Source organism: Astyanax mexicanus, chromosome 4, assembly GCF_023375975.1.
Source record: "Astyanax mexicanus isolate ESR-SI-001 chromosome 4, AstMex3_surface, whole genome shotgun sequence".
Taxonomy (NCBI): Eukaryota; Metazoa; Chordata; class Actinopteri; order Characiformes; family Acestrorhamphidae; genus Astyanax; species Astyanax mexicanus.
Window position 1 is genome coordinate 29,027,889 of NC_064411.1, and position 24,441 is coordinate 29,052,329.

General features: G+C 38.9%; 1 protein-coding gene across 5 annotated transcripts in view; it reads left to right on the top strand.

Moving 5' to 3' along the window:
- The window catches only part of efr3a (EFR3 homolog A (S. cerevisiae)), a 110,930-nt gene that overhangs the window by 70,856 nt on the left and 15,633 nt on the right, over window positions 1–24,441 (top strand). For all 5 annotated transcript variants that reach the window (XM_022679258.2, XM_022679257.2, XM_022679256.2 and 2 more), the window contains 9 exons: window positions 6,934–7,012; window positions 8,059–8,194; window positions 13,520–13,687; window positions 14,481–14,595; window positions 15,993–16,044; window positions 18,980–19,152; window positions 20,795–20,870; window positions 21,728–21,889; window positions 22,634–22,765. In XM_022679258.2, coding sequence (XP_022534979.2) covers window positions 6,934–7,012; window positions 8,059–8,194; window positions 13,520–13,687; window positions 14,481–14,595; window positions 15,993–16,044; window positions 18,980–19,152; window positions 20,795–20,870; window positions 21,728–21,889; window positions 22,634–22,765 — 1,093 coding nt within the window. The remainder of the gene's footprint in view (window positions 1–6,933; window positions 7,013–8,058; window positions 8,195–13,519; window positions 13,688–14,480; window positions 14,596–15,992; window positions 16,045–18,979; window positions 19,153–20,794; window positions 20,871–21,727; window positions 21,890–22,633; window positions 22,766–24,441) is intronic.

Consider the following 24,441-nt stretch of genomic DNA (forward strand, 5'->3'; position numbering starts at 1 on the left):
ATTTCTACATGAGGCTAAAATGCGTTTCTTTCTCTCATACATATGAATTATGGGGAGAATCACACAAAACCACAGGATTGCACAAAAAAACTATCTTTGATATATAAATCAAATAGTTTTAATCCAGCGATTGTCTGCTTTGCGTGGAATTTTCTCGGTCCCCAGGTGTAATGTTCTGGCAGTATCTCAAAGACGAGCTGATGGGAGGTTTTCTTTAACAATGGCTCCGGTTCTACACCAGGGTGTCCAGTCTTATCTGCTCAAAGCTGGTGTGTTTATCCGAGACAAGACTGTTTGTTTAACAGTTTCAGTCTTCAATCAACCAATTATTTGTGCTACTGCTGCTGCTTTGTTCGAACAAAAACCTGCAGCTTCAGCAGCCCCTGTAGAGTTATGCTTCCCAAATTTGATGTTTTTTTACTGGAGTAGAACTATATCTCTGACTGTTCCTAATCTTTTTGAGGGGAAAACATTTTTTGATTTATTGCCGTTTCTCTTTATACAGCTTTAAAACCCCTACCTGCTTCCTAGTTACGCAAAAAAATGGTTGAGACTGGAACAAGTACTGTGTCCCATGACTTTTGTCATCTTTCACAGAAGCTAAAGGACAGTGCACTGAAACTGAAATGTCACACTAGTAAGGAACAGAGCAAGGTTATTATTGTTGATGAAAAAGAAATAAAATAACGAAAGCTAAATGAAAATGAAAAAAAAAAAAACATTTAGTTGACTGAAACTAATAAAAACGGTAATCAAAAGATAAAAACTAGCTGGTAACTAGCTGGAACTGAATTGAGTTTTTATAAAACTTACTGAAATTATAGGTAGAATATGCTTAGTTTTCGTCCTTGTTAATTTATTTATAAGCATTTTTGAGTTGGTAATTGTGGTAAAATATGTTTAAAATCTGTAGCCTATATTGAGTTTTTGAGTTTTGGGTGTTTATGTTTATAGATTTTTATTTTCATGTTAATGTGAGTTCTAGTCTATTGGCTTTTTTAAGCAGCAGTATAACATGCTTTTTTTGTGGACAGTTGGTGGTTTAACAGTTTTATTGTTTATTTTGTTGAGTTTTTATTACATAATACATTTTTGAACCCTGCACCTCACAAATAATCCGAAATATGAAACAAAACTGGAACTACTACTAAAACTAATGAAAACTGAACTAAAACTAAGCATTAATCAAAACATAAAACTAATAAAAACAAGCAAACCTACTCTGAAAACTAATTAAAACTGAATTGGAGGAGGAAAGGTCAAAATGAAATAAAATTAAACTACAATGAAAAATTTTAAACTATTATAACCTTGGAACAGGGTGTCAGGGCGATATTAGCTAGCGGTTTGTCCCACATAGCTTGGTTTAACACAAAATGCAAAATAGCTAGCACTTAGTGCTGTTAGTGGATAATGCTAATGCTGCTCCAGCAGTGCTAGCCGGGGTTAGCAGCAAGCTACAGGCCGATAATACTCACCTCTGAACGGCCACAGAGGTAGCACTTTGCATAGCTAGCTAGCTAGATAGACAGCTAGATAGATAGATAGATAGATAGATAGATAGATAGATAGATAGATAGATAGATAGATAGATAGATAGATAGATAGATAGATAATACTCACCTCCTGAGTGGTGAACGAACTAGCACTTAGCAGGGATAGTGGGTAATGCTAATACTGCTCCAGCAGTGCTAGCCAGGGTTAGCAGGAGGCTACAGACTGATAACACTCACCTCTGAATGGCGACAGAGTTAGCATTTTGCTTAGTTAGCAGTTAATGCTAATGCTGCTTCAGCAGTGCTAGCCAGGGTTAGCAGCAGGCTACAGGCCGATAATACTCACCTCTGAACAGTGACAGAACTAGCACTTTGCACAATTAGCGGGTAATGCTAATGCTGCTGTGTGTGTGGTTATCACGTATCTAATGTTACTGTGTAAAGTGAAGGTGAGTGGAGCAGCATGTTATAGCTGAAGTGTACAGTATCTATAGGATTGTAGATGTAACGCTGTTGGCTGCGTGACCTGGGAGACCCTGTCTCTATCAGGGCTTTGTTAACGCTTGGCTCTGACAGACGCAGCTGAGGCTAATGCGCCGTGTTTGTGCTCTCAGGACTCGCTAATGAGACGCTTTTGTCTCCTCTCAGTCATCGGCCAATTAGGGCCAAGCAGGACGAGTGTGAGAGGAGAATATCAAAGCAGCACATTCAGACGCTCTGTTACTGGTTTTACATTCAGACACGTGCACACAAACACACACACACACACACACACACACACACACACACACACACACACACAAACACACACACACCTGTTTTAGTTAAGAGTATGTTCCTGCCTGTTTCTGTGGTATTCCTGTGTGTGTGTGTGTGGGTGTGTGTTTAGGGGGGTAGATATGTGTGCTTTTGTGTTTAGAAAGGATCTTTAGATCAGTCAGGTAGGTGTCTAACAGGCATTTCTAAAATTTTGTCTTTTAATTTTAGAGAGAAAGAAAGACAGACATGGAGTGAAAGGAAGGCACAAAAGGAGAGAAAGAAAGACAAAGAAAGACACAAAGAGAGAAAATGAAAGACACAAAGGAAGAGAAAGAAAGAAAGAAAGAAAGAAAGAAAGAAAGAAAGAAAGAAAGAAAGAAAGAAAGAAAGAGGAAAAAGAAAGACACTAAAGGAGAGAAAAACAGAAAAAAGGAAAGACACAAAGGGAGGGACAGATGGGAGAAAAGGAAAGACAGACACGGTGAGAAAACAGAGCGACACGGAGTGAAAGAAAGACATAAAAGGGAAAAGAAAGAAAGACAGTAACAGAGAAAGAAAGACGGCAACAGAGAGAAAGAAAGACAGTAACTAAGGGAAAGAAAGACAGAGAGGAAGACAGAGAGACAGAGGAAAAAATATACAAAAGGAGAGAAAAAAAGAGAAAGAGAAAAAGAATGACATAAAGGGAGAGTAACAAAGAAAGACACAGAGACAAAGAAGGACAAAGAGAGACACACAAAGGGAGAGAAAGGAAGACGGAGAGAGGAGAACAGAGATAGCGAAAGAAAGACAGATGGAGAGAAAAAAGACACGAAGAAAGAAAGAAAGACACAAAGGGAGAGAAAGAACAACAGACACAAAGGGAGAGAAAGAACAACAGACACAAAGGGAGAGAAAGAAAGACACAAAATGAGAGAAAGAAAGACACAAAGGGAGAAAAATGAAAGACACACGAAGAAAGAGAAAAACAGACATAAAGAGAAAGAAAGACAGACACGGAGAGACAGAAAGACACACAAAAGGAGAGAAGGAAAGACTGACTTGTAGAGAAAGAAAGTCATACCAAGGGGGAGAAAGAAAGACACAATGGTAGAAAAACAGTAAGACAGACAATGGGAGTGAAAAAGAGAGAGGAAGACGAAGAGAGAGAGTGAAAGGCAGACAGAGAGAGAAAGACACAGATAAAAAGGGAGAGAAAGAAAGACAGACAGATGGAGAGAGAGAAAGACAGAGAGACAGACAGAGACAGGTTTAGGAAGAGAGATTGGGCAGGCATTCTCCCAGGCAGTCTAAAAATAGCTCAGACTGAAGGGGGGGTGAGGATGGGGGCAGATTCACGTCACCAGGCAGAAAAGAGAGAGAGGAAGATGGGAAAGAGAGGGAGATAGGAGATGAGAGAGGGAGGATGTCAGTAAAACGAATAAAGTAAGAAAGGGTGAGAGCGTGTGAGAGCAAAGAACACCAGTAGGAACAGAACACAGAGGATTATGGGTAATGTGCATGACACTCAGTGCCCCAGCAGGATCACTGAGTTTTGGAAACAGTGTAGTGTTAGACCTAAGATTTGCTATTGATAATATTCTAATATTATAATCTTATTATTTAAAAAGGACATATTATACCTATTTTCTCAGTGAGTTTCAGTCCCTTTCAGAATGAGCCGTTTAAGGGCTCTGTCACTTTTATGCAAATAAGCGGTTTCTAGGCCACTCCATGTTTACACTAAGCATTAAAGTAAAGGAATATTAGAGTGAAAGAAAAGGTTTACTGGGTAACTCTTGCTCTTCCTTTCTGGGGCAGTCCTGATGAGTGCCAGTTTCATCCTAACGTTTTTGATGATCTTTGCTGTGACTGCAATTGAGAATACTTTTTTACTTTTACTTTTACTTGCCATAATCTGGATTGGAACATCACTCAAATAGAGCTATTCACTACCTCCTCACAACTTTACACCTGATGCTCTCAAACACATTAAGAGACAAGAAATTATAAGTAATTAACTCTTGATAAGTTCAGCACAGCTGTTAACTGAAAGCTGAACATCTCAGGTGACTCTACCTCATAAAGCTGACTGAGAAATTCCAGTCAAGAGGTGCTACTTTGAAGAATCTAAAATATAAAACATATTCTGGTTTGTTTTACATTTTCTTGTTTGTTTTTCCAGTGATTATAATTGATTTAAGTGTTCCCTAGTTAATGCATGAGTTTGTTTGGTTTGCATTGCCAGTCTGTGTGTGTGTGTGTGTGTGTGTATGATGAATTAAGCAAGAGAGTAATGAATAATTTGCTTTTCAATTAACCTTTCCAATATTGAACTCCATGCCTCTGCTCCAGTTGTGGATTGAGTTTAGCCTTTAATATAGGGTCAATCTGAATCCGCTAATGTGTTTTTCACTGTTCATTATGACGGCTGTCCGCACTGTCCGTCTGGAATGCTTGAAGAATGATGTTGATGTGTGAAATTCCACATATGAAAGCTAGAGCGTGTTGTTTAGCTCATAGATCCTTCTTCTGTGAATGAGGATGAATCTTAATCCATCCTAAAGGTCATGCAATTGCAAATTAAGTGATTAGCATAATGTATGCCCACGAACTATGATATAGAGGATAGGAGGAGGACTTTTGAGCCCCATGGCAACAGAGGAGCTTAGAAGAATAGAGAAAGTTATTTGGGCATTTAGACAACACTCCATTAGTGATTACATTATATTTAACTGCCTATTTACTAGAGAGCTAATGACTCTATACTGTACCAGTATTGTACCATATTCTGTTTTTATCCCCAAGGGGAAATTCTAGAAACAAATCGTATTCGGCAGAATTAGTGGCTGGTGGCTAATGCTAATGTTGCTCCAGCAGTGCTAACAAGCGTTAGCAGCAAGCTACAGGCCGATAATACTCACCTCTGAACGGCGACAGACCTAGCACTTTGCTTAGTTGGATGGATGGATGGATGGATAGATAGAAATGTTATTGATCCCTGAGGGGAAATTTTAGAAACAAATCGTAGTCGGCAGGATTAGTGGCTAATGCTAATACTGCTCCAGCAGTGCTAGCCGGGGTTAGAAGCAGGCTACAGGCTGGTAATACCCACCTCTGAACGGCGACAGAGCTAGCACCTAGCCAGGTTAGCGGGTAATTAAAATACTGCTCCAGCAGTGCTGGCTGGGTTAGCAGCTGGCTACAGGCTGATAATACTCACCTCCTGAGTGGTGAACGAGCTAGCACTTAGCAGGGTTAGTGGGTAATGCTAATACTGCTCCAGCAGTTCTAGCCAGAGTTAGCAGGAGGCTACACACTCACCTCTGATAACACTGATAACACTCACCTCTGAATGGCAACAGAGTTAGCACTTTGCTTAGTTAGCAGTTAATGCTAATGCTGCTACAGCAGTGCTAGCCAGGGTTAGCAGCAGGCTACAGGCTGATACTGACTCTATAACTGTTTTTTTTTTAATAGAAAAAAATCAACAATAACAGCCTCTAAACTCTTCCTACAGCTTCCAATAAGAATCTGGTTTCTGGTTGAAGGTATTTTGGACCTGGATTCTTCTTCACAAATCTTCTTCTGTTCAGTCAGGTTTGATTCAGGACAGAACAGAACAGTCTGCTTTAAATCACACCACAGATTTTTAATAATATTTATGTCTGAGGACTGAGATCTGAGATGATCATTCCAGAACATTGTACTTGTTCCTCTGCATCAACGCTTTAGTAGATTTTGAGCAGTGTTTAGTGTTTAGGGTCGTTGTCTTGTTGAAGTATCCAGCCCCGACGCTTTAACTTTCTCACTGATTCTTTAACATTGTTCTCAAGAATCTGCTGATTCATTGTTGACTGAAATCCTTGCAACTCTCAACTTTAACAATATTCCCAGTACCTGCACTGATCACACAGCTCCACAGCATGATGAACCACCACCACCAAATTTTACTGTGGGGGGCAGTAAAGTGTTTGTCTTTGAATGCTGTGTTCTTTTCCCACCATGCATAAATAACCCCTGCATAAAAAAAACGCCCTCCAAATAAATCTTTAGTTTTAGTTTCATCAGTCTAAAGAACCTTATTCCAAAATGAAGCTGGCTTGTTCAAATGTGCTTTAGCTTTAGCATACCTCAAGCGACTCTGTTTGTGCTCAGAAAAGGCTTTAATTACTCTCCCATACTGTCTCCTTGTGCAAAGTGCGCTGAATAGTGAACGATGCACAATGACTCCATCTGCAGCAAGATGATGTTGTAGATCTTTGGAGCTCTGGAGGTCTGTGGGTTGATTGACTATGACTGTTCTCACCATCCTTCTCCTCTGCTTATCTGAGATTTTTCTTGTTCTGCCACTTCAGGTCTTAACTAGAACTGAGCCTGTGGTTCTTCCATTTCCTCACTCTGTTCCTCACAGTGGAAACTGCAGCTGAAATATCCTTCCTCTAAACCATGATGTTGAATAATCTTCGTGTTCAGGTCATTTGAGAGTTTTATTTTGAGGCTGCCATGTTGCTGCTCTTCAAAGAAAATGCAGAAAGAGGAGAAAAACTTGCAATTGGTCACCAAATTAACCCTTTTTCTTTATTGGATTCAGATGTGTATGTAGGTCAAGGGTCACAAGCTCGGGAAAGTCATGAAAGGTTATTTTTGGTTTAGGTTTAAATTGATTTCTTTCTCTTTCTCTCTCTCTCTAATTCAGGCATCTGGATAATCATCGTCTATGGGATCCAAACGAGTTTGCAGTGTCCTGCTTCAGGATCATAATGTACTCAATACAGGCAAGACACACACACACACACACACACATCTCTTTTCCCTCTCCTCCTCTCTCTCTCTCTCTCCCTCCCTCCCTCTGTTCTGCTCCACCCCCTCCTTTCTTTGATTTTCTTGCTTGCTGATCCCAGGTGTTCAACAGCACCTATTAAAGATAAGAGACAATCGATTCACATCTACAAAAGGTGTTTAAAGGGGTTTGTTTGAGTGTGTGTGGGCGCTGGTGAGTGTGTGTGTGGGCGTGGGAGTGTGTGTATCTGCTTGTTTGGAGATATGCATGTGTATTAGTGTGGTGGAGGTGAGGGAAGTCAGAGTGTAGTATTCGTCAGCAGATTTTTTTATAAAGAAAAAACACTTTTTTCTGCAACAGTAGCTTCAAATATGCTTTATAAATACAGATCTGGAAATTTTATAGAGATCACTTCAGTTTCTGAGCGTCCTGCGATGTGACTATTGCGCATGCACACATCACGATGACTATGCTTAGACGATATATCACGCAGCCCTAGTGCTGTCCTATCATTTTCCACAGCTTGATTTTAGTTAATACAGTTTAAAGATCTGAAATATAGAATGTTTTTATTGTTAATTTGTGGTTCATACAATAATATCTGTATGGAATTCAACACAGAGTGATCTATTTTAAGCATTTGTTTATTTTACAGTTGATCTTTTATTATGGCTTACAGCCAATGAAAACCCAAAAATCAGTGTCTCAGAGAATTAGAATATTATATAAGACCAATTGGTACTTTTGGCAGTGTGGGCAGTGTGCCAAATCCTGCTGGAAAATGAAATCCGCATTTCTCCATAAAAATTGTCAGCAGAGGAAAGCATGAAGTGCTGTTAAAAGAACACAGTGGATCAACACCAGCAGATGACATGTCTCTCCAAACCATCACTGATCATCAGTAAATTTTACATTTCATTTGGAAATCAAGGGATCAGAGTCTGGGGGAAGTCTACTGTAAAGTTTTTAAAATCAGTGATGGTTTAAAAGGCTAAGCTTAATTATTTAAAAAAATGTGTCCATTTATCTGTTTGTTTTTAGGCTCAGCACTCGCATCATGTGATCCAGCAGGTTCTGAATCACCTGGACACACACAGTAAGAACACCCCTCGTGTCCGGGCAGGTATCGTCCAGGTGCTGCTGGAGACTGTCGCCATAGCAGCCAAGGGCTCCGTCGGTAAGCTGTGTCTGCGTGTGTAAAAAGGCTATAATAAATGCAGATTTGAGTGTGTTATATTGTTATTATATACTGCTTTACTGCTTTTTGTAAGAGCTCCTGCATGTTTGATTGAAACATCTTTGCATCTTTTCTTGTTTGTCATTTTTTTTCATCTCATCTTTCCTGTCATCATTTCATTGTTCCATTGTTCTCTGCTGTCTCTGTGTGTGTCAATCAGAGATCGCACTCACTGAGAAAAAAATATAAAATAAAATAATGCACCCAGATTCTAGCAGAAATCACTTCTTCAGGCTACGTTTAGGTAGTGTACCTCAGAACCTCTCCGAAAATTAGAATATTATATAAGACCAACTGGTACTTTTGGCAGTCTGGACAGTGTGCCAAGTCCTGCTGGAAAATGAAATCTGCACCTCCATAAAAATTGTCAGCAAAGGAAAGCATGCTCTCTCCAAACCATCACTGATTGGTGGAAACTTCACACTAGACCTCAAGCAGTTTGGACTGTGTGTCTCTCCACTCTTCCTCCAGACTCTGCTCCCTTAATTTACAAATAAAATGTAATATTTACTGATGATCAGTGATGGTTTGTTTGTAGAGACATGTCATCTGCTGGTGTTGATCCACTGTGTTTTATTATCAAGTCTAAAGTCAGTGCAGTTTTGTTTTCCCACAAAATCTTACAGCACTTCATGCTTCACTCTGCTACTGACAACTTTTATGTTTTAATTCTGCTTCTGGATTATTTCCTTTTGTCTCTTACATTAATAAATTTATCTCTTATCTTTCCACTTTTCAACTATTTTGTGTACGTTTGTGTACTGTTTTGTAATTTATTTGTGTCTGTTTCTTGGACTGTTTCTCATTTACTCTTTACTACTATTTATTCATTTTTCTACTTCTCCACTCTTTTATCTTTTCATCTCTTTTCAGGTCTAACAGCTCCCAAAAATCCAAAAACTTACACGTTTGTTAACCCCCCCTGCTCTCCACCCAATCTCTGGTTGGGTAGGTCACTCAGCAACACCTCCAAACCCTCCAGCCTCCACCCTGTACTCTGAGACCTCCAGTCTGCAGTGCTTGTGTTAGGAGGATGTAGGATATTGGAGATGTAGGAGCGCTGTCTGCTTATCAGCTAATTATCAGTATCAATTAGCTCTGTGATTAGTTAAAGCTCCTGTAGTATCTCAGCAGTCTTCTTCCTCTAATTCAGATTCTATAATCACTGTTTTGTGTTTGGGAATGCTGGAGTTGTATTGTTTGGTGTAGCGCAGACCTCATTATCAAGATCAAAGGATTTTATAGAAAAGAAATGAAGGGTAGCTATAGGGAATACAATGGGCACGTTCTCCAAAGGCCTTTATTTCCCAGCTTTGAAGAGGAAAATTGAACAACCCGTGACCTACTACTGTGTGGGTAGCCCAATGAGGGGGTTGGTGATTTGTTATTGAATTTCCTGTCTCAAAGGTTAGACGTAATGGTGCTCTTTTATTCTCCAATAAAACCTTTTCAAGGCTGGGGACGAGCGAGGGCTCCTCATCCATATTCATGCTGACAGAATTTTGTGTCTTCAGACAAATTAAGCATTAGATAGTTTTAAAGGGGTCATAAAATTAAAACAACGCATTTACTGATTTCCCAGTTCTATTTGATTCCGATTCACAAGGTCCCGATTCGATTCAAAATCGAATCGTTTAGGAAAATTTCAGTTACTATAAAAATTGTAGTTTGAAATGTATTTAATTATACATGGAGAACTCAAACTTCCATTATTAAAATATTAGTGTTTATATTGTATAGACTTATATAGACACAACAGTTACATTCTTCTTTTAATATCATTTAATGTAGCTTATTTAATGGCTACACCGTGTTTCACATCTTTATACAGGTTTGGAATGGCCACTTTACTCAAATGTTTACGTGTGGGTAAAATCTAACGTGCTTCCGGAATATTAATGAGGCTTTGAACATAACATGCTCAATAAATTCCTTATTTGCTAATAAAAAGTGTGAAATTTACCCATAACCACACCCATAGCATAGTGATTATAAAAACACAACCAGTAAAATATATAATGTAAAGAGAAAGACACTTTATTAAATTCAAATTAAAGAAAACTTTATTAAATTGAAAGGAAAAAGCAGCCGGTCTGAGCCGAAATCTTCTCCCCACTTCTAAGAGCCTCTCGTTCCCTGGTGACAAAATAATCTGAAATAGTAACAACGCTTCATAGAGAACACAATCATAATTCCACTATTTACACATTAAATCACTCAGTTACAGGTTAATCTACTGTTATTCCCTCTAAAAGTTAAACTATTTACACATTTAATCACTCAGTTACAGGTTAATCTACAGTTATTTCCTCTAAAAGTTAAACCTGGTACACTGTACGACCACCTGATGCTGCTATAGCGCACCGGCGGGGGGTTAGCTTAGCGCGCTAGCCGAGTGTAAGGCTAGTAAAGCTGGCTAAAAGGGAATTAGCTTCCCCGGTGATTTGGCTAACCTGCTAAGCTAACTGTGTATTAGGCGGTCAGGTCTAACTTTAAATAAAGTACAGGTGAAAACAACACTATTAAACAACTTAAAACTTGTTAAATGTACTAGTTTGATAAACACAGGCAGCAGTGAGTGAAAATACAGGGCAGTGTCGCGAGATAAAACACGAGATGTTAAAACTGTGAGGAAAACAGGCTAATTCTAAAGATCGATATCGGATAATTCAAATGAAGATCGATTTTTTTAAACACACCCCTAATGTAAATGTTAATAAACACATTGGTATAGTAAGGGTGCAAAAATACAGAATGCTGCCTGGTTTTGTTTTGGTACATACAGAGTTTGAGAGTCATTGTATTTACTAAAAGACAAAAAAAAAATTCAAACCAATCTAGCTCTGAGTGTAAAAGTATTTGCATTCTAAATCTAGTAACTTGGTTGTGACACTCTTGGCAGCAACAACTGCATTAAAGCTTTAATAACTGATAACTGGCAACGAGTCTTTCACATTTCTGTGGAAGAATTTTGTCATCATTTCACTTTTTCACAAAGGGCTAGGTTGGTTTAGGCAGTTTTTTCTCTTAAAAAATTAAAACATTTAAAAAGTGCTTTTTTATATTTTCTCAGGTCATATTTGTCTGATAGTAAAGTATGGAAAAAATATGCAAAACAATTGTACGAGGCAAATTTATAATTTATTTATTTATTCATTAATTTACTAATTCAGTCATGTGCTCCTCAGATAAAATTAATGTGAATTGTACAGTTTAAAAGTGATGAATGCCATTCATTTAGATTAATTAATCACAGAGCATGTAATTATTTTAATTCATCTTTTAAAACACTTTAGTTAGTATTTAGTTAGTTAGTAAGTATTTAAAATAATGATATTCATGGTACTGTGGTGGTCTGGAGGTGAAAAGGAGGCCCTACATGTAGGACGTTGCAGGAGGCTGGAGGTTTTGGGCAGTGTGCTGCTCTGTTGTAGCCACTTGTCTCCCCCTAGCTGTGCTGCATAGTAACTACACCCAAGTTTCCTTTAGGCTGTTTATTATGGGATGCTAGGGTGGTAGGAGCGGTTTACAGAAGGGATAAATAGACTGAATGTTAGTATAAAATGTTAGTATGTAGAGTTAATAGTCTTTGTAGTTGTGTATCTTAGCAACAGAGTTGTCAATAAAGCCATACTGAGTCTAATCTAGTCTAATCTTACACTTTTATTCGTCTTTTTGTCAGTGAATATGGATTCATCACTGTTGCGCTTCATAACCTCATAGTCTGTGTTTTTACACAGGTTTTATTTTTAATATGTAATTAAAGACCGGTAGTTCAGTGATATGATATAGAAACTGTTCACACCTCCATTAACATGGATTTTGTACCACGATATTATCTGCTAAGTGGTTACTAGGTGGTTGCTGTGGTCTTGCCTAGTTGATTCCAAAATTTTATTTTAGTATTCCAGGTAACTGCTTTGGTTTTGTTGGGTGGTTGCTACTAAGTTGTCATGGTATCCCAGGTAATGTAGTTGCTATGTCATTGCCAGGTGGTTGCTGTGGTGTTGGTAAATGGTTATGATATCCCAGGTGGTTGCTGTGGTGTTGCCAAGTGGTTGCCTAAGGGTGCTTCAGTATCCCAGGTAGTTGCTGGGGTGTTGGTAAGCGGTTGCTAAAAGGTTGCAATGGTATCCCAGGTACTGTAATTGCTATGTCATGGCCAGGTGGTTGCTAAGCTATTGCTGTGATATCTTGAGTGGTTGCTGTGGTGTTGCCAAGTTTTTTTCAAAAGGTCGATTTAGTGTCCCAGGTAGTTGCTGTGGTGTTAGTAAGTGGTTATGATATCCCAGGTGGTTGCTGTGGTGTTGCCAAGTGGTTGTCTAAGGGTGCTTCAGTATCCCAGGTAGTTGCTGGGGTGTTGGTAAGTGGTTACTAAAAAGTTGCCATAGTATTCCAGAAGCCACAATTGCTATGCCATTGCCAAGTGGTTGCTAAGCCTTTGCTATGATATTCAAAGTGGTTGCTGTGGTGTTGCCAAGTGGTTGCTGTTAAGTTGCCATGGTGTCCCAGGTACTGTTGTTGTTATGCCATTGCCAGGTGGTTGCTAAGCTATTGCTGTGATTTCTCGAGTGGTTGCTGTGGTGTTGCCAATTTTTTTTTTCAAAAGGTTTATTTAGTGTCCCAGGTAGTTGCTGGGGTGTTGGTAAGTGGTTACTAAAAAGTTGCCATGGTATTCCAGGTGCCACAATTGCTATGCCATTGCCAAGTGGTTGCTAAGCCTTTGCTATGATATCCCATGTGGTTACTAAGCAATTGCTCTGATACCCTAGTGGTTGCTGTGGTGTTCCTAAGTTTCCAAAAGGTTGCTTACATGTACTGTAATTGCTATGCCATTGCCAGGTGGTTTCTAATCCATTGCTATGATATCCCTAGTGGTTGCTGTGGTGTTGCCAAGTTGTTCCCAAAAGGTTGGTTTAGTATTCCAGGTAGTTGCTGAGGTGTTGCTAAGTGGTTACTAAAAAACTGCCATGCTATCCCAGGTATTGTAGTTGCTATGCCATTGCTATGATGGGATATTCCAAGTGGTTGCTGTGGTATTGCCAAGTGGTTGCTACTAAGTTGCCATGGTATCCCAGGTAACAACAGGCATGCATGTTAATGACAGGTATAGACAGGCTTTATTCTACATTAAATTTTAAAATTTCCTTTCCCTTCCTTTTTATTCCTGATTATAAGAGATTTTGTTGTGGCAGTGATGGTTTAATTTAACATTTTCATGCTTATAGGCTCATGCTTTTTTGTGTGTGTGTGTGTTTTATCCAGGCCCCACTGTGTTGGAGGTGTTTAACACGCTGTTGAAGCACCTGCGTATGAGTGTGGACTTTGAGCTGGGTGAAGGATCCAGGAGGAATTCTGGTACCAGTCTTTCATCCGGTCGTGTCAAAGAGAACGAGGAGCGCATCGTCCAGAACGCCATCATCCAGACCATCGGTCAGTTTTCCTCTCATCTTTTATCTCTGTTATCACCAATCAAGCATAACGTTATTACAACCTTCTTGTTTCTACACCAGTTATAATAATCATAGGGGAGACTTTGTAGTTGAATCATTACAGACTGTAGTTCTAGAAAATAATTACATAGAATTTCATTGAAAAGTTGAAAACTCATATGAAACTCATATATTATACAGACGTATTACACAAAGAGTGATCGATTTTAAGTGTTTATTTACTTTATTGTGGATGATTATGGCTTACAGCCAATGAAAACTCAAAACATCAGTATTTCTGAAAATTTGAATATTATATAAGACCAATTGGTACTTTTGGCAGTGTGCTAAGTCCTGCTGGAAAATAAAACACTAGACCTTAAGCAGTTTGGACTGTGTGTCTCTCCACTCTTCCTCCAGACTCTGATCCCTTTATTTCCAAATGAAATGTAAAGTTTACTGATGATCAGTGATGGTTTGGAGAGACATGCTGATCATCTGCTGGTGTTGATCCACTGTGTTTTATTATCAAGTATAAAGTCAGTGCAGTTTTGTTTTCCCACAAAATCTTACAGCACTTCATGCTTCCCTCTGCTGACAACTTTTGTGGAGATGTGGATTTCATTTTCCAGCAGGACTTGGCACACTGCCCACACTGCCAAAAGTACCAATTGGTCTTTTATATAATATTCTAATTTTCTGAGCCAACAGCACTTGTTACTTAAGTAATGAATTTAAATGTGTTTAAATGCTGTTTTTACAACATATGTATATGCATATGTGTTTGTACGCAGGCTTTTTTGGGGGCAATCTTCCAGATTATCAGCGTGCTGAGGTGATGATGTTCATCATGGGAAAAGTACCAGTTTACGGGACCCCCTGCCACACTTTGGACACAGTCAAAATCGGGTATGAGACAAAAATAATGTAATTTCTTGCACCTGGGCTTCTTTACAGTTGGCAAGTGTAAGGACACACTTTATACATGCATTTCTGGACAAGATGGTGGTTAATAAATGAGTTAAATGATATTAATGTTAATGATTTTCCTCACACTTAATATGGTTTTTAAGTAGTTTTTCTCAACCCTCTTGCCTCCAACTTATGGATTCTTCGTACATTATAGTTGAGCTAGGATGAGATTTTTTTTTCTTAGTAGACTTTTTCTCACACATGTGGAACTAACACGACTTCATAAATAAATTATAATTATAGAAATCATATCACATAATAATATCACATAAAATGAGTGTTAAGATTTTAATCAGTTTAAAAATTCTTTACCTCGTCGCAGACAGCTTTACTGCTTAATAATGAGAGGGTTTCTATTTTGTTTTTAGAGTTCTTGGAATTCTTTAAAGAAAACATGTACAATGTTATGGGGTTTCTTGCTTGTGGGCTCCATTTACAGTGTAATTTGCGTTTTGAGGCACACCTAAAGGACACACTTTGCACATGCATTTCTGGACAAGCTAAGGGATGCATTTCAAGCCACACTGCTCAAATATATGATTTTTTGCTCAAAACAGATTTGGCTATCTTGACGCTTCACATTCACAAACATAAGTGATGTGTATCTGTGTTTAATTTGAACAAATCTGTCCCTGAAACGCTATCTCACATGCGCACATTAATACGTGTATAAACGTCGCCTTCTTCACCAACAGCAAAAAAAAATGTCATATTTGTGAGACAACTCATAGCTTTATAAGGGGAAATAGATGCGTTTGTAAGCAGCTCACATTATGGAGCATTTTTGCTGGAGTGAAGAGTAAACAGCTGGTCTGAAGTACCTGCTCAGGTCGAGGAGGTAAAAAAGGACAGGTGGCTTGCTTTTGCTGTTTTTGCAGCTATAGCTCCACAGCTGCACCAAGAAATGTGTGGGTACGAGAGAGAAGCACGTAGTGGTAATGCGTAAAAGCAAAAAGTCGCATGAAATCCCTTCACATTTGACCGTTTACATTCATGATTCGTATCTGATTTAGGACCACATATGAAAGTGACTCATTTCATTGAAAATGAGATCTAAGCCACATTGAGCAGATTTTACAATGTAATTAATTGTATTTCACAGTACAGATGCTACCTAATATACATAATGTACCTAAAATACATTTTTATTAATTCTGGATAATTATTGATCAGTTAAAGTTTAACCTTTCTACCTTCCTGTTTTTTTTTTTTCTCAGTCAGTCTGTTGTGATTTTGATCTGGGCTGTACCTAATTATTGATATCACTTTCTCTCTGTCTCTGTCTGTCTCTTTCTGTCTCTCTCTGTCTGTCTCTTTCTCTTGCGTTCTCTCAGGCACCAGGGTACTAAGCGGATTCAGACGATGCTCCTTAGTTCTCTCATTATGGTGAGTTTTGTCTCTGTTCATCACTTCAGCTGTTTGTCTGGCTTATTAACACTGACATAAGCTCTGGCATCTATGCATCATGTCTGCCAGTGTGCATTAGTCATGCTGCTGTTTGCTAAGTGTGGTGCTGTGGTATATTAGCTCTGTAATCTGCTTGTAATGTCTGCTTCATCCCTTTTACTGTGTTGTATGTGTGTGTGTGTGTGTGTGTTTGTGTGTGTCTGGGCTTAGAGAGGCGGGCATGAAAGACAAGAGACGCAGGTGTGGACTGTTGGCACTCCCTCACTGACGTTATCGCCACCCGCTGTGTGTGTGTGTGTGAGAGCGCCAGGGTGCAGCTGGGTCTCATAGTGAAGAGCTAAAACTTGTCAGTCAACCGGCCAGAGCCACAAACTCACAAGTGTCTTGTGTGTGTGTGTGTGTGTGTGTGTGTGTGTGTGTGTGTGTGTGTGTGTGTGTGTTTGTGTGTGTATAAATCCTGTTCAATTGTGTTTTTGTTGATTTTTTTTTTTTTTTTTTTTTTGCTTTCTTGCCTCTCCGGTTAAACAGCCCATAATGAAGCGTTGCTAAATAACTCAGGAAACAATAATTGCTTCATTTAGGTACCTTGATTTAGTCATCAGTTGCCATGGAGACAAAATATGTTAATTCTTCTTTGCCAGCCGAGCCTGATTTGCATGTTCTGCCGCGGAGATTAGCTACGGGATGATTTAGCGTTTTTTTTCTGTATTGATATTTTATTACTGTAGCATGTGCTTTACTGCATGACCCCCCTGCAAGCAATAATAGAAAAAGCTTCCAGTTTAGCCACCACAGACTAACAAAGTGAGATGATAGTAAGCTAATGAGTCGCTAAGCACTGTAATATTTAGAGATGCACCAAAATGAATCATTAATTTACCTCAGCAGTGCTATTCTACTTACATATTTACCTCAGCAGTGATATTCTAATAACAAATTTATCTTAGCAGTACTGTTCTAATTAAGTACAAATTTACCTCAGCAATGCTGTTCTAATCATACATTTATTTTAGCAGTGCTATTGTAATTACAAATTTAGCTCTGCAGTGCTATTCTAATTACAAATTTACCTTAGCAGTGATGTTCTAATAACAAATTTATCTTAGCAGTGCTGTTCAAATTAAGTACAAATTTACCTCAGCAATGCTGTTCTAATCATACATTTACTTCAGCAGTGCTATTGTAATTACAAATTAGCTTTGCAGTGCTATTCTAATTACAAATTTACCTCAGCAGTGCTATTCTAATTACAGATTTACCTCAGCAGTGCTATTCTAATTACAGATTTACCTATGCAGTGCTATTCTAATTACAGATTTACCTCAGCAGTGATATTCTAATTACAAATTTACCTCAGCAGTGCTATTCTAATTACAAAATTACCTCAGCATTTATATTCTAATTACAAAATTACCTCAGCAGTGATATTCTAATTACAAATTTACCTCAGCAGTGCTATTCTAATTACAAAATTATCTTAGCAGTGCTATTCTAATTAAGTACAAATTTATGTTAGCAGTGCTGTTCTAATCACACATTTCTGTTCTAATTACACATTTACCTCAGCAGTGCTATTGCAATTACAGATTTAGCTCTGCAGTGCTATTCTAATTACAAATTTACCTCAGCAGTGATATTCTAATTACAAATTTACCTCAGCAGTGATATTCTAATTATACATTTACTTCAGCAGTGCTATTGTCATTACAAATTTGGCTCTGCAGTGCTATTCTAATTACTAATTTACCTCAGCAGTGATAATTTACTTACACATTTTCCTCAGCAGTGATATTCTAATTATAAGTTTACCTTAGCAGTGCTACTACAGCCAAAACAGGCATTTGCATATTTGCATTGTATACATTGTATACTAAAAATCCTAATGTTAGAGAAAACACTTTATCATGCCTTAGTATAATTTAGTCATAGTTCTGTAACATTTATTCAGTCTTTTTACTTATTTATAAATGTACAATTTCAGTTGCTGGATATTCTGCATGAATATTGAATTTATTTTAAATATATACAGTATTTATTATGTTTTTTGTCAAAGGGCCAAAACATACTACACACAAGTAGTAGTACACAAATGTAATGTAAATGACAGTGCCCGGCCAACACTCTGCATCCATAGGCAGTCCACAGACTCAACATTCATGCTTACAATAATGTTTATATTGTGGCGGTTAAATCACTTAATACCCAGAGGGGCTATAGAGGTCAAATCTAAGTGTCTGTAAACAGGGTAGAATTACAGACATGACAGTTGTGACTGGAAAAGCTCGAAGCTTGAAACTTGAAACGGCAGCCAGTCTGTGTAGCTTGAAGCATTTGTGTTTGTGTCCTTGTTTGAAAAATATATTGTGAGACCTTAAGCAACTTTACAGGCAAGTTAGAATAGGTCTACGTTCGATATAAAACATGCATGATATTATTTGCACAAACTCTCTCTTACATGAAGAGATGTCAGCTCTATTCTTACGAGTTTCAGTCCTTTTCAGAGCAAGCCGTTTAAGGGCTCGGTCACTTTTATGCAAATGAGCTGTTGCTGGTCAAATGGCAAAACACGAACAATCTAGTTTGTGTTTAACTGTGTTAGAAATACAAAGTTAATAGTTATTTATAAGTGATTTTATCTTTCTTATTTTGTGACTTATTTGTGCCACGGACAGAAGATACAGATCCCTCCTTCAGACAAAATCTTGAACTGATCTAGTGGGTGGGGCTCTAATGGGTGGGGGCTGAGAGGTGATGGGTGGTGCCAGGGTGGTTGTATGCACATTTCCTTATTTTTCCTTAGTTTTTTGAGATCATAAGCTGCAGTAGGTTCAGAGCACACTGTTACTAACAGCAGTGATCAGTTCTTATACTCGTATACTCACTCATGTCTTTATCTGTGTGCGTTTGTGTGTAGGTGACGTCCGGGTTTAAGTGTAAGACTATAAGCGCGGGTTTGCCGGCGGCGTTTCTGGAGCCGCTCTGCTCGATCTCTCTGATGGAGGACAGCGAGCTACGCCAACTCGTTCTCGAGATCCTGCACAACATCATTGATCGCCACGACAACCGAGCCAAACTCCGCGGCATCCGGTAGGTTTCTGCAGTCTCTAAGTCTCTAATGTGTGTGTTTGTGTGTGTGTGTGTGTATGTGCACCCACTGTCAAAAAAATAAATAAATAGCTGCACCAAGAAGGAATCAGCTAACAGGTATGAAACTTGGGGGTTAGTTGTGCTAGATTTTCATGTGTAATTAACTCAGAGGGCCCTATATTAGCAGCTGGACTTTTCTGGGTGTCTGTGTGTCTTTGGTATTGTGAGGGTGCAAAAAGTACCGCATAGAAAATACAAGTTCTAGAAAAAGAACTCGATTAACTGTTGTCTAGGTTCGTTTTAATCAGTGGCGCACCTGTTTTTTCTGCGGCCAAAATAGAAACATGCCAGAAAATTTACCAGATAAGCATAGCGACACATCTTGAGCAGGGTGTATCATAGGGCCCAGAATGACGGATGGTCATCTTTAGAGACTAGTCCCTTTTTTAAAGGAGCAGATAAACTGATCGATGTGTGTGGAAACAGTGTGGTCATGGCCAAAAGCAATATTTCTCACACATCCAGAAGACCTATAATTTTAAACAATGCCAGATCACCTTTATTCTTCATTAGAAGCACTCTGACAGCCCAGCATTATGTTAATAAGGTCCTGCAACCAGTTTTCCTACCTTTTCTGAATCCACACTCTTCCCCTCTGCACTATTCCAACAGGATAAGAGCTTGCCTTTTCCTGCGTTCACACTGGCAGAAAACAAGAAATTTGCATCACCCCAAGTTTGTCTCTTGTGGTTGTGTTCATAGCAGCTAATGGTGCAATGTGTAGGAACGTATCGAGGTGGCCAGTTAGCACCTTAGAGGCTAATCTAGCAAGCGACCTATAAAACCATCAGCTCATTTAGTTTATGCTTAATATATGCATCTAGCTATGCTTAGCAACCTTACTGAAGCTCAGTGATGACCTGTTCAGCTAAAAATAGCCAGCTTTCCCATTTCCATGGTTGTAACACACTGTTTGCATGCGGCTGTCTATACCTGGTAACCCTGAGTGTGGAAATGGTGCTGTGGGAATGTATCTAGGTGACCAGTTAGCACAAAGCTAGCTAACTTAGCAAGCTACCTATGGAGCCATCAGCTGCTTTTATTCATAAGGAATAATCTACGGCTATAATCCTCTCTGTCTTGTTTAGAACCCACACTGCTTGAGAGATGAACAAAGTACTGTAGGAATCAAAGATTTACAGAGCAGAAGGAGGGAATCTCAGTTCCCCATGTCTGTGATTGGTCGGAAGAATTTGTTCAGCCAATCAAAGTACACATTAATTCACTGTGTCATAATTCATTTGCAAAATGTTTAAATAATCTCAACTCTGTTGCTTTGTCATCTATCGCTGTGTCACTGCTAAAAATCGATTATCACTGGACACCATTAGGAACCTCTACAATTTCATTCCAAGACTTGGGAGTGGGAGTCATGTATTATTCATTATTCATGTATTGTTCCTGGTAACCTCCTTGATATTCCCTTCTATCCCATCTGACTAGCATTGCAGTAACACACATTCTTCTGGGTGCACTATTTTTGCAACTGTTTTTGATTATAAGTGTACAGTATGTATGTGTGTGCATGTGCTAATACAACAATTATATCAATGTTTTTTTTTTTGTTTTTTGTTGTTGCTAGGATTATTCCCAATGTTGCCGCTCTGAAGATCAAGAGGGAAAAGATCTCCAAACAAGATGTTGGTTTCATGAAAAAGGTAGAGAAACGCACACTAATACACACACCAGCACACACAAACACACACTCGTTTGCTCACTTATTCTCTGAAATGCTGCTGCTATGGAAACTAATATAGTTCTCATGATAATTCCTCTTATTTTTAAACTCGTGGCTAAATTATTTATGATTCTTTAATAAAAAAACTATAATGATTCTTTAATTAAAACACAAATGGTTCAGACCTCAGTTTACTAGTTTACTGTTTTATGAAGGTCCAAATCATTTCTTCTATTCTCTCTCTCTCTCTCTCTTTCTCTCTCTCTCGCTCTTTCTCCCACTCTTGTTCTTTCTCTCTCACTCTCGCTCTTTCTCGCTCTCTCGCTCTCTCTTTCTCTCTCTCTCGCTGTCGCTCTCTCTCTCTCTCGCTCTTTCTCTCTCTTTCTCTCTATCTTTCTCTCTCTCGCTCTCTCTCAGTCTCGCTCTTTCTCGCTCTCTCTTTCTCTCGCTCACTCTCGTTTTCTCTCTCTCTCGCTCTCTCTTGCTGTCTCTCTCTCTCGCTCTCTCTCTCTCTCTTGCACTCTCTCGCTCTCTCTCTCTCTAGCTCTCACTCTCTCGCTCTCTCTCTCTCTCGCATGCTCTCTGCATTCTCTCTCTCGCTCTCTCTCACTCAATTCAATTTCATTTCAATTCAAGGTGCTTTATTGGCATGACAAATAGTGCATGATTTGTGTTGCCAAAGCCTGAGTTACACAGTTTTAACAGTAAAGTAAAAGTGGAAGAATAGTGAACTGATTCTGAGATTAACAATTTCTAGAGTGTAGAACAGAACAGAACAGTGCTCTCTCTCACTCTCTTTCTCTCTCTCTCTCTCTCCCTCTCTCTTTCTCTCTCCAGCATGGGCAGCAGCTGTACAGGCATATCTATCTGGGCTGTAAGGAGGACGATAACGTTCAGAAGAACTTTGAGCTTCTCTTCACTGCTCTAGCTCTACTCACTATAGAGCTGGCCAATGAGGAGGTGGTCATAGACCTCATACGCCTCTCCCTCGCTCTGCAGGTACACACACACACACACACACACACACACACACACTATGCCAGTTATGGTGATGAATTACCTAGCTATGGTAAGCAACCTTCCTGAAGCTCAGTGATTACCTGTTCAGCAATATAGAAAAAAAGCCAGCTCACCCATTTCCATGGCTGCAGCACACGATTTGTGTGCCATTGTCTATACCCGACAACCCTGAGTGTGGGCATGGGATGACAGTGGGCAAATACAGAGGCTAAATCCCACACAGATTTCCGTGACCTACCGCACAGTTCAAATAAGAAAATACCGTATTTTTCACATTGTTTGGCACACCATCACTACTTTCATCCACACTTCATTTTCTCCAAATTGTCAACACTACATCGCTCTTCTGAAGGATTTCGAACACGCTCTCTCTCTCCCCCACACACACAGACTTTCACGCACATTGTTCTCTTGTTGAAAGTGTGGAATATGGAGCTATATTATCATTTATTTCCTCCACTAAATATTTGAGTTAAACTCAGTAACTTAGCACATTAAAATACTCTAATATAAAAAAAACAACAAAGATAACCTGAGATATTTTTATACAGTAAAAAAAAAAATAAATAAATAAAGGATCTAGTCTGCCAGACCTAAACCACACTACACTATTATTACTGTCTTGCGGGCGTTGAGTGGGATGATTTGTACTTGTAAAACTCTTTTGGCAGGTTGCATGACATTATTTGTGTAATGCTTGATGTTTCCATGCTGTGTTTTCAGGATATGGCTCTAGCTAATGAGGAGAACATGCCAATGTTTATTCGTTGTGGCATCATGGCACTGGTTGCGGCCTACCTCAACTTTCTCAGCCAAATGATCGCCAACCCTGCCTTCTGCCAGCACGTCAGCAAGGTGTGTACAAACAAACGCACACTTTTTTTTTGTGCTTCTTATTCTTGACTAGCTTTTGTGACTATCAATTTTCTTTATCACCCTCTCTTACTACATGTGCATCTCAAAAAATTATAATATCATTGAAAAGTTACTTTATTACAGTAATTCAGTTAAAAATGTGAAACTCATGTGTTATATAGATGTATTAAACACAGAGTGATCGATTTTAAGGGTTTATTTATTTTATTGTTGATGATTATGGCTTACAACCAATAAAAACCCAAAAATCAGTGTCTCTGAAAATCTTAATATTATATAAGACTAATAGGTACTGTTGGCTGCAGTGTGGGCAGTGTGCCAAGTCCTGCTGGAAAATGAAATCCACATTACCATATAAGTTGTCAGCAGGAAGCATGAAGTGCTGTATTTGACTTTAGACTTGATAAAACACAGTGGATCAACACCAGCAGATGACATGTCTCTCTAAATCATTCCTGATCATCAGTAAATTTTACATTTCATTTATAATTTAAGGGATCAGAGTCTGGAGGAAGAGTGGAGAGACACACAGTCCAAACTGCTTGAGGTCCAGTCTGAAGCTTCCACAGTCAGATTTCATTTTTCAGCAGGACTTGGCACACTACCAGTACCAATTGTTCAAATTTTCGGAGACACTGATTTTTGGGTTTTCACTGGCTGTAAGCCATATAATCAACAATTATGTATAAGCAGCCCTTCTGACAGAAAATCCAGCAAGCTGCCGATGTAGCCACTCGCTACTTTCCTCCGCTTCATTTGATTCCAAATTTGGACTAATTTACGCTAATTTCCTTTCTTCAGAAAATTAAATGGAGGAAAGTAGGGGATGGCTCCATAGGTAGCTTGATGTATTAGATATTGGCAGGTTTGCTTAGCTCTTTATGTTGAACCAGAGACTGTAAAAAAAGATGGACGCCGTGTCACCGTTCCCATTCATTCAATAAAAAAGAAACCAAAATCTTACGCCATGTTGGCGATTCTGATACCCGAGTCTGCGCAGTAGAGACCAGAGGAGGGAGAAAGACTGTGGAGAGACAGCCTACTCATTTAAATAACCCCACCCCTGAGGGTTGCGTCCACAGAGCTCACACAGTCTATGGTCCCACCTCACTGGTCCCACTCCAGCTAGGTGTAACCCAGCCCTTTTACAATAACCACACCTTTTAGAATAGAGCTGAATAACGTTTTAAAAAATGAGTTCTGTGGGGATATAAAAATTGACAATATAAGCAGAGGTTACACTAGCTGTTGCATTTAAATAAAGGAGGTAGAATTACAGTATATTGGAAAAAAACGTGATTGAAAGTTGTTCGTTTTGCCATTGAAACCTATGGGGATGGGTGGGGTTACACAGCTTTCTGAAAGCGAACAGCAGGGGGCGCCCGACCTGTGGTGGCTTCACTTTTGAGAGACGATGGTCTGTGTCTATGTGTTGAACAGATGCCATGAAATCCAGTTGCAAGAAATCCCTATGATACTGCAGTCAATTGCGGAGAATATAGGGGTGTGCGATATTGACATTACATCTCAATAATTTCTTTAATTTTTAAAACGATTTTATTTTAATTTTATAACTATAAGAAACCTTGAATAAATTTTGCATAATCCGATTTTTTTTTTGTAAGGCTCGTTTCTTGTACCAAAACAACAGATTT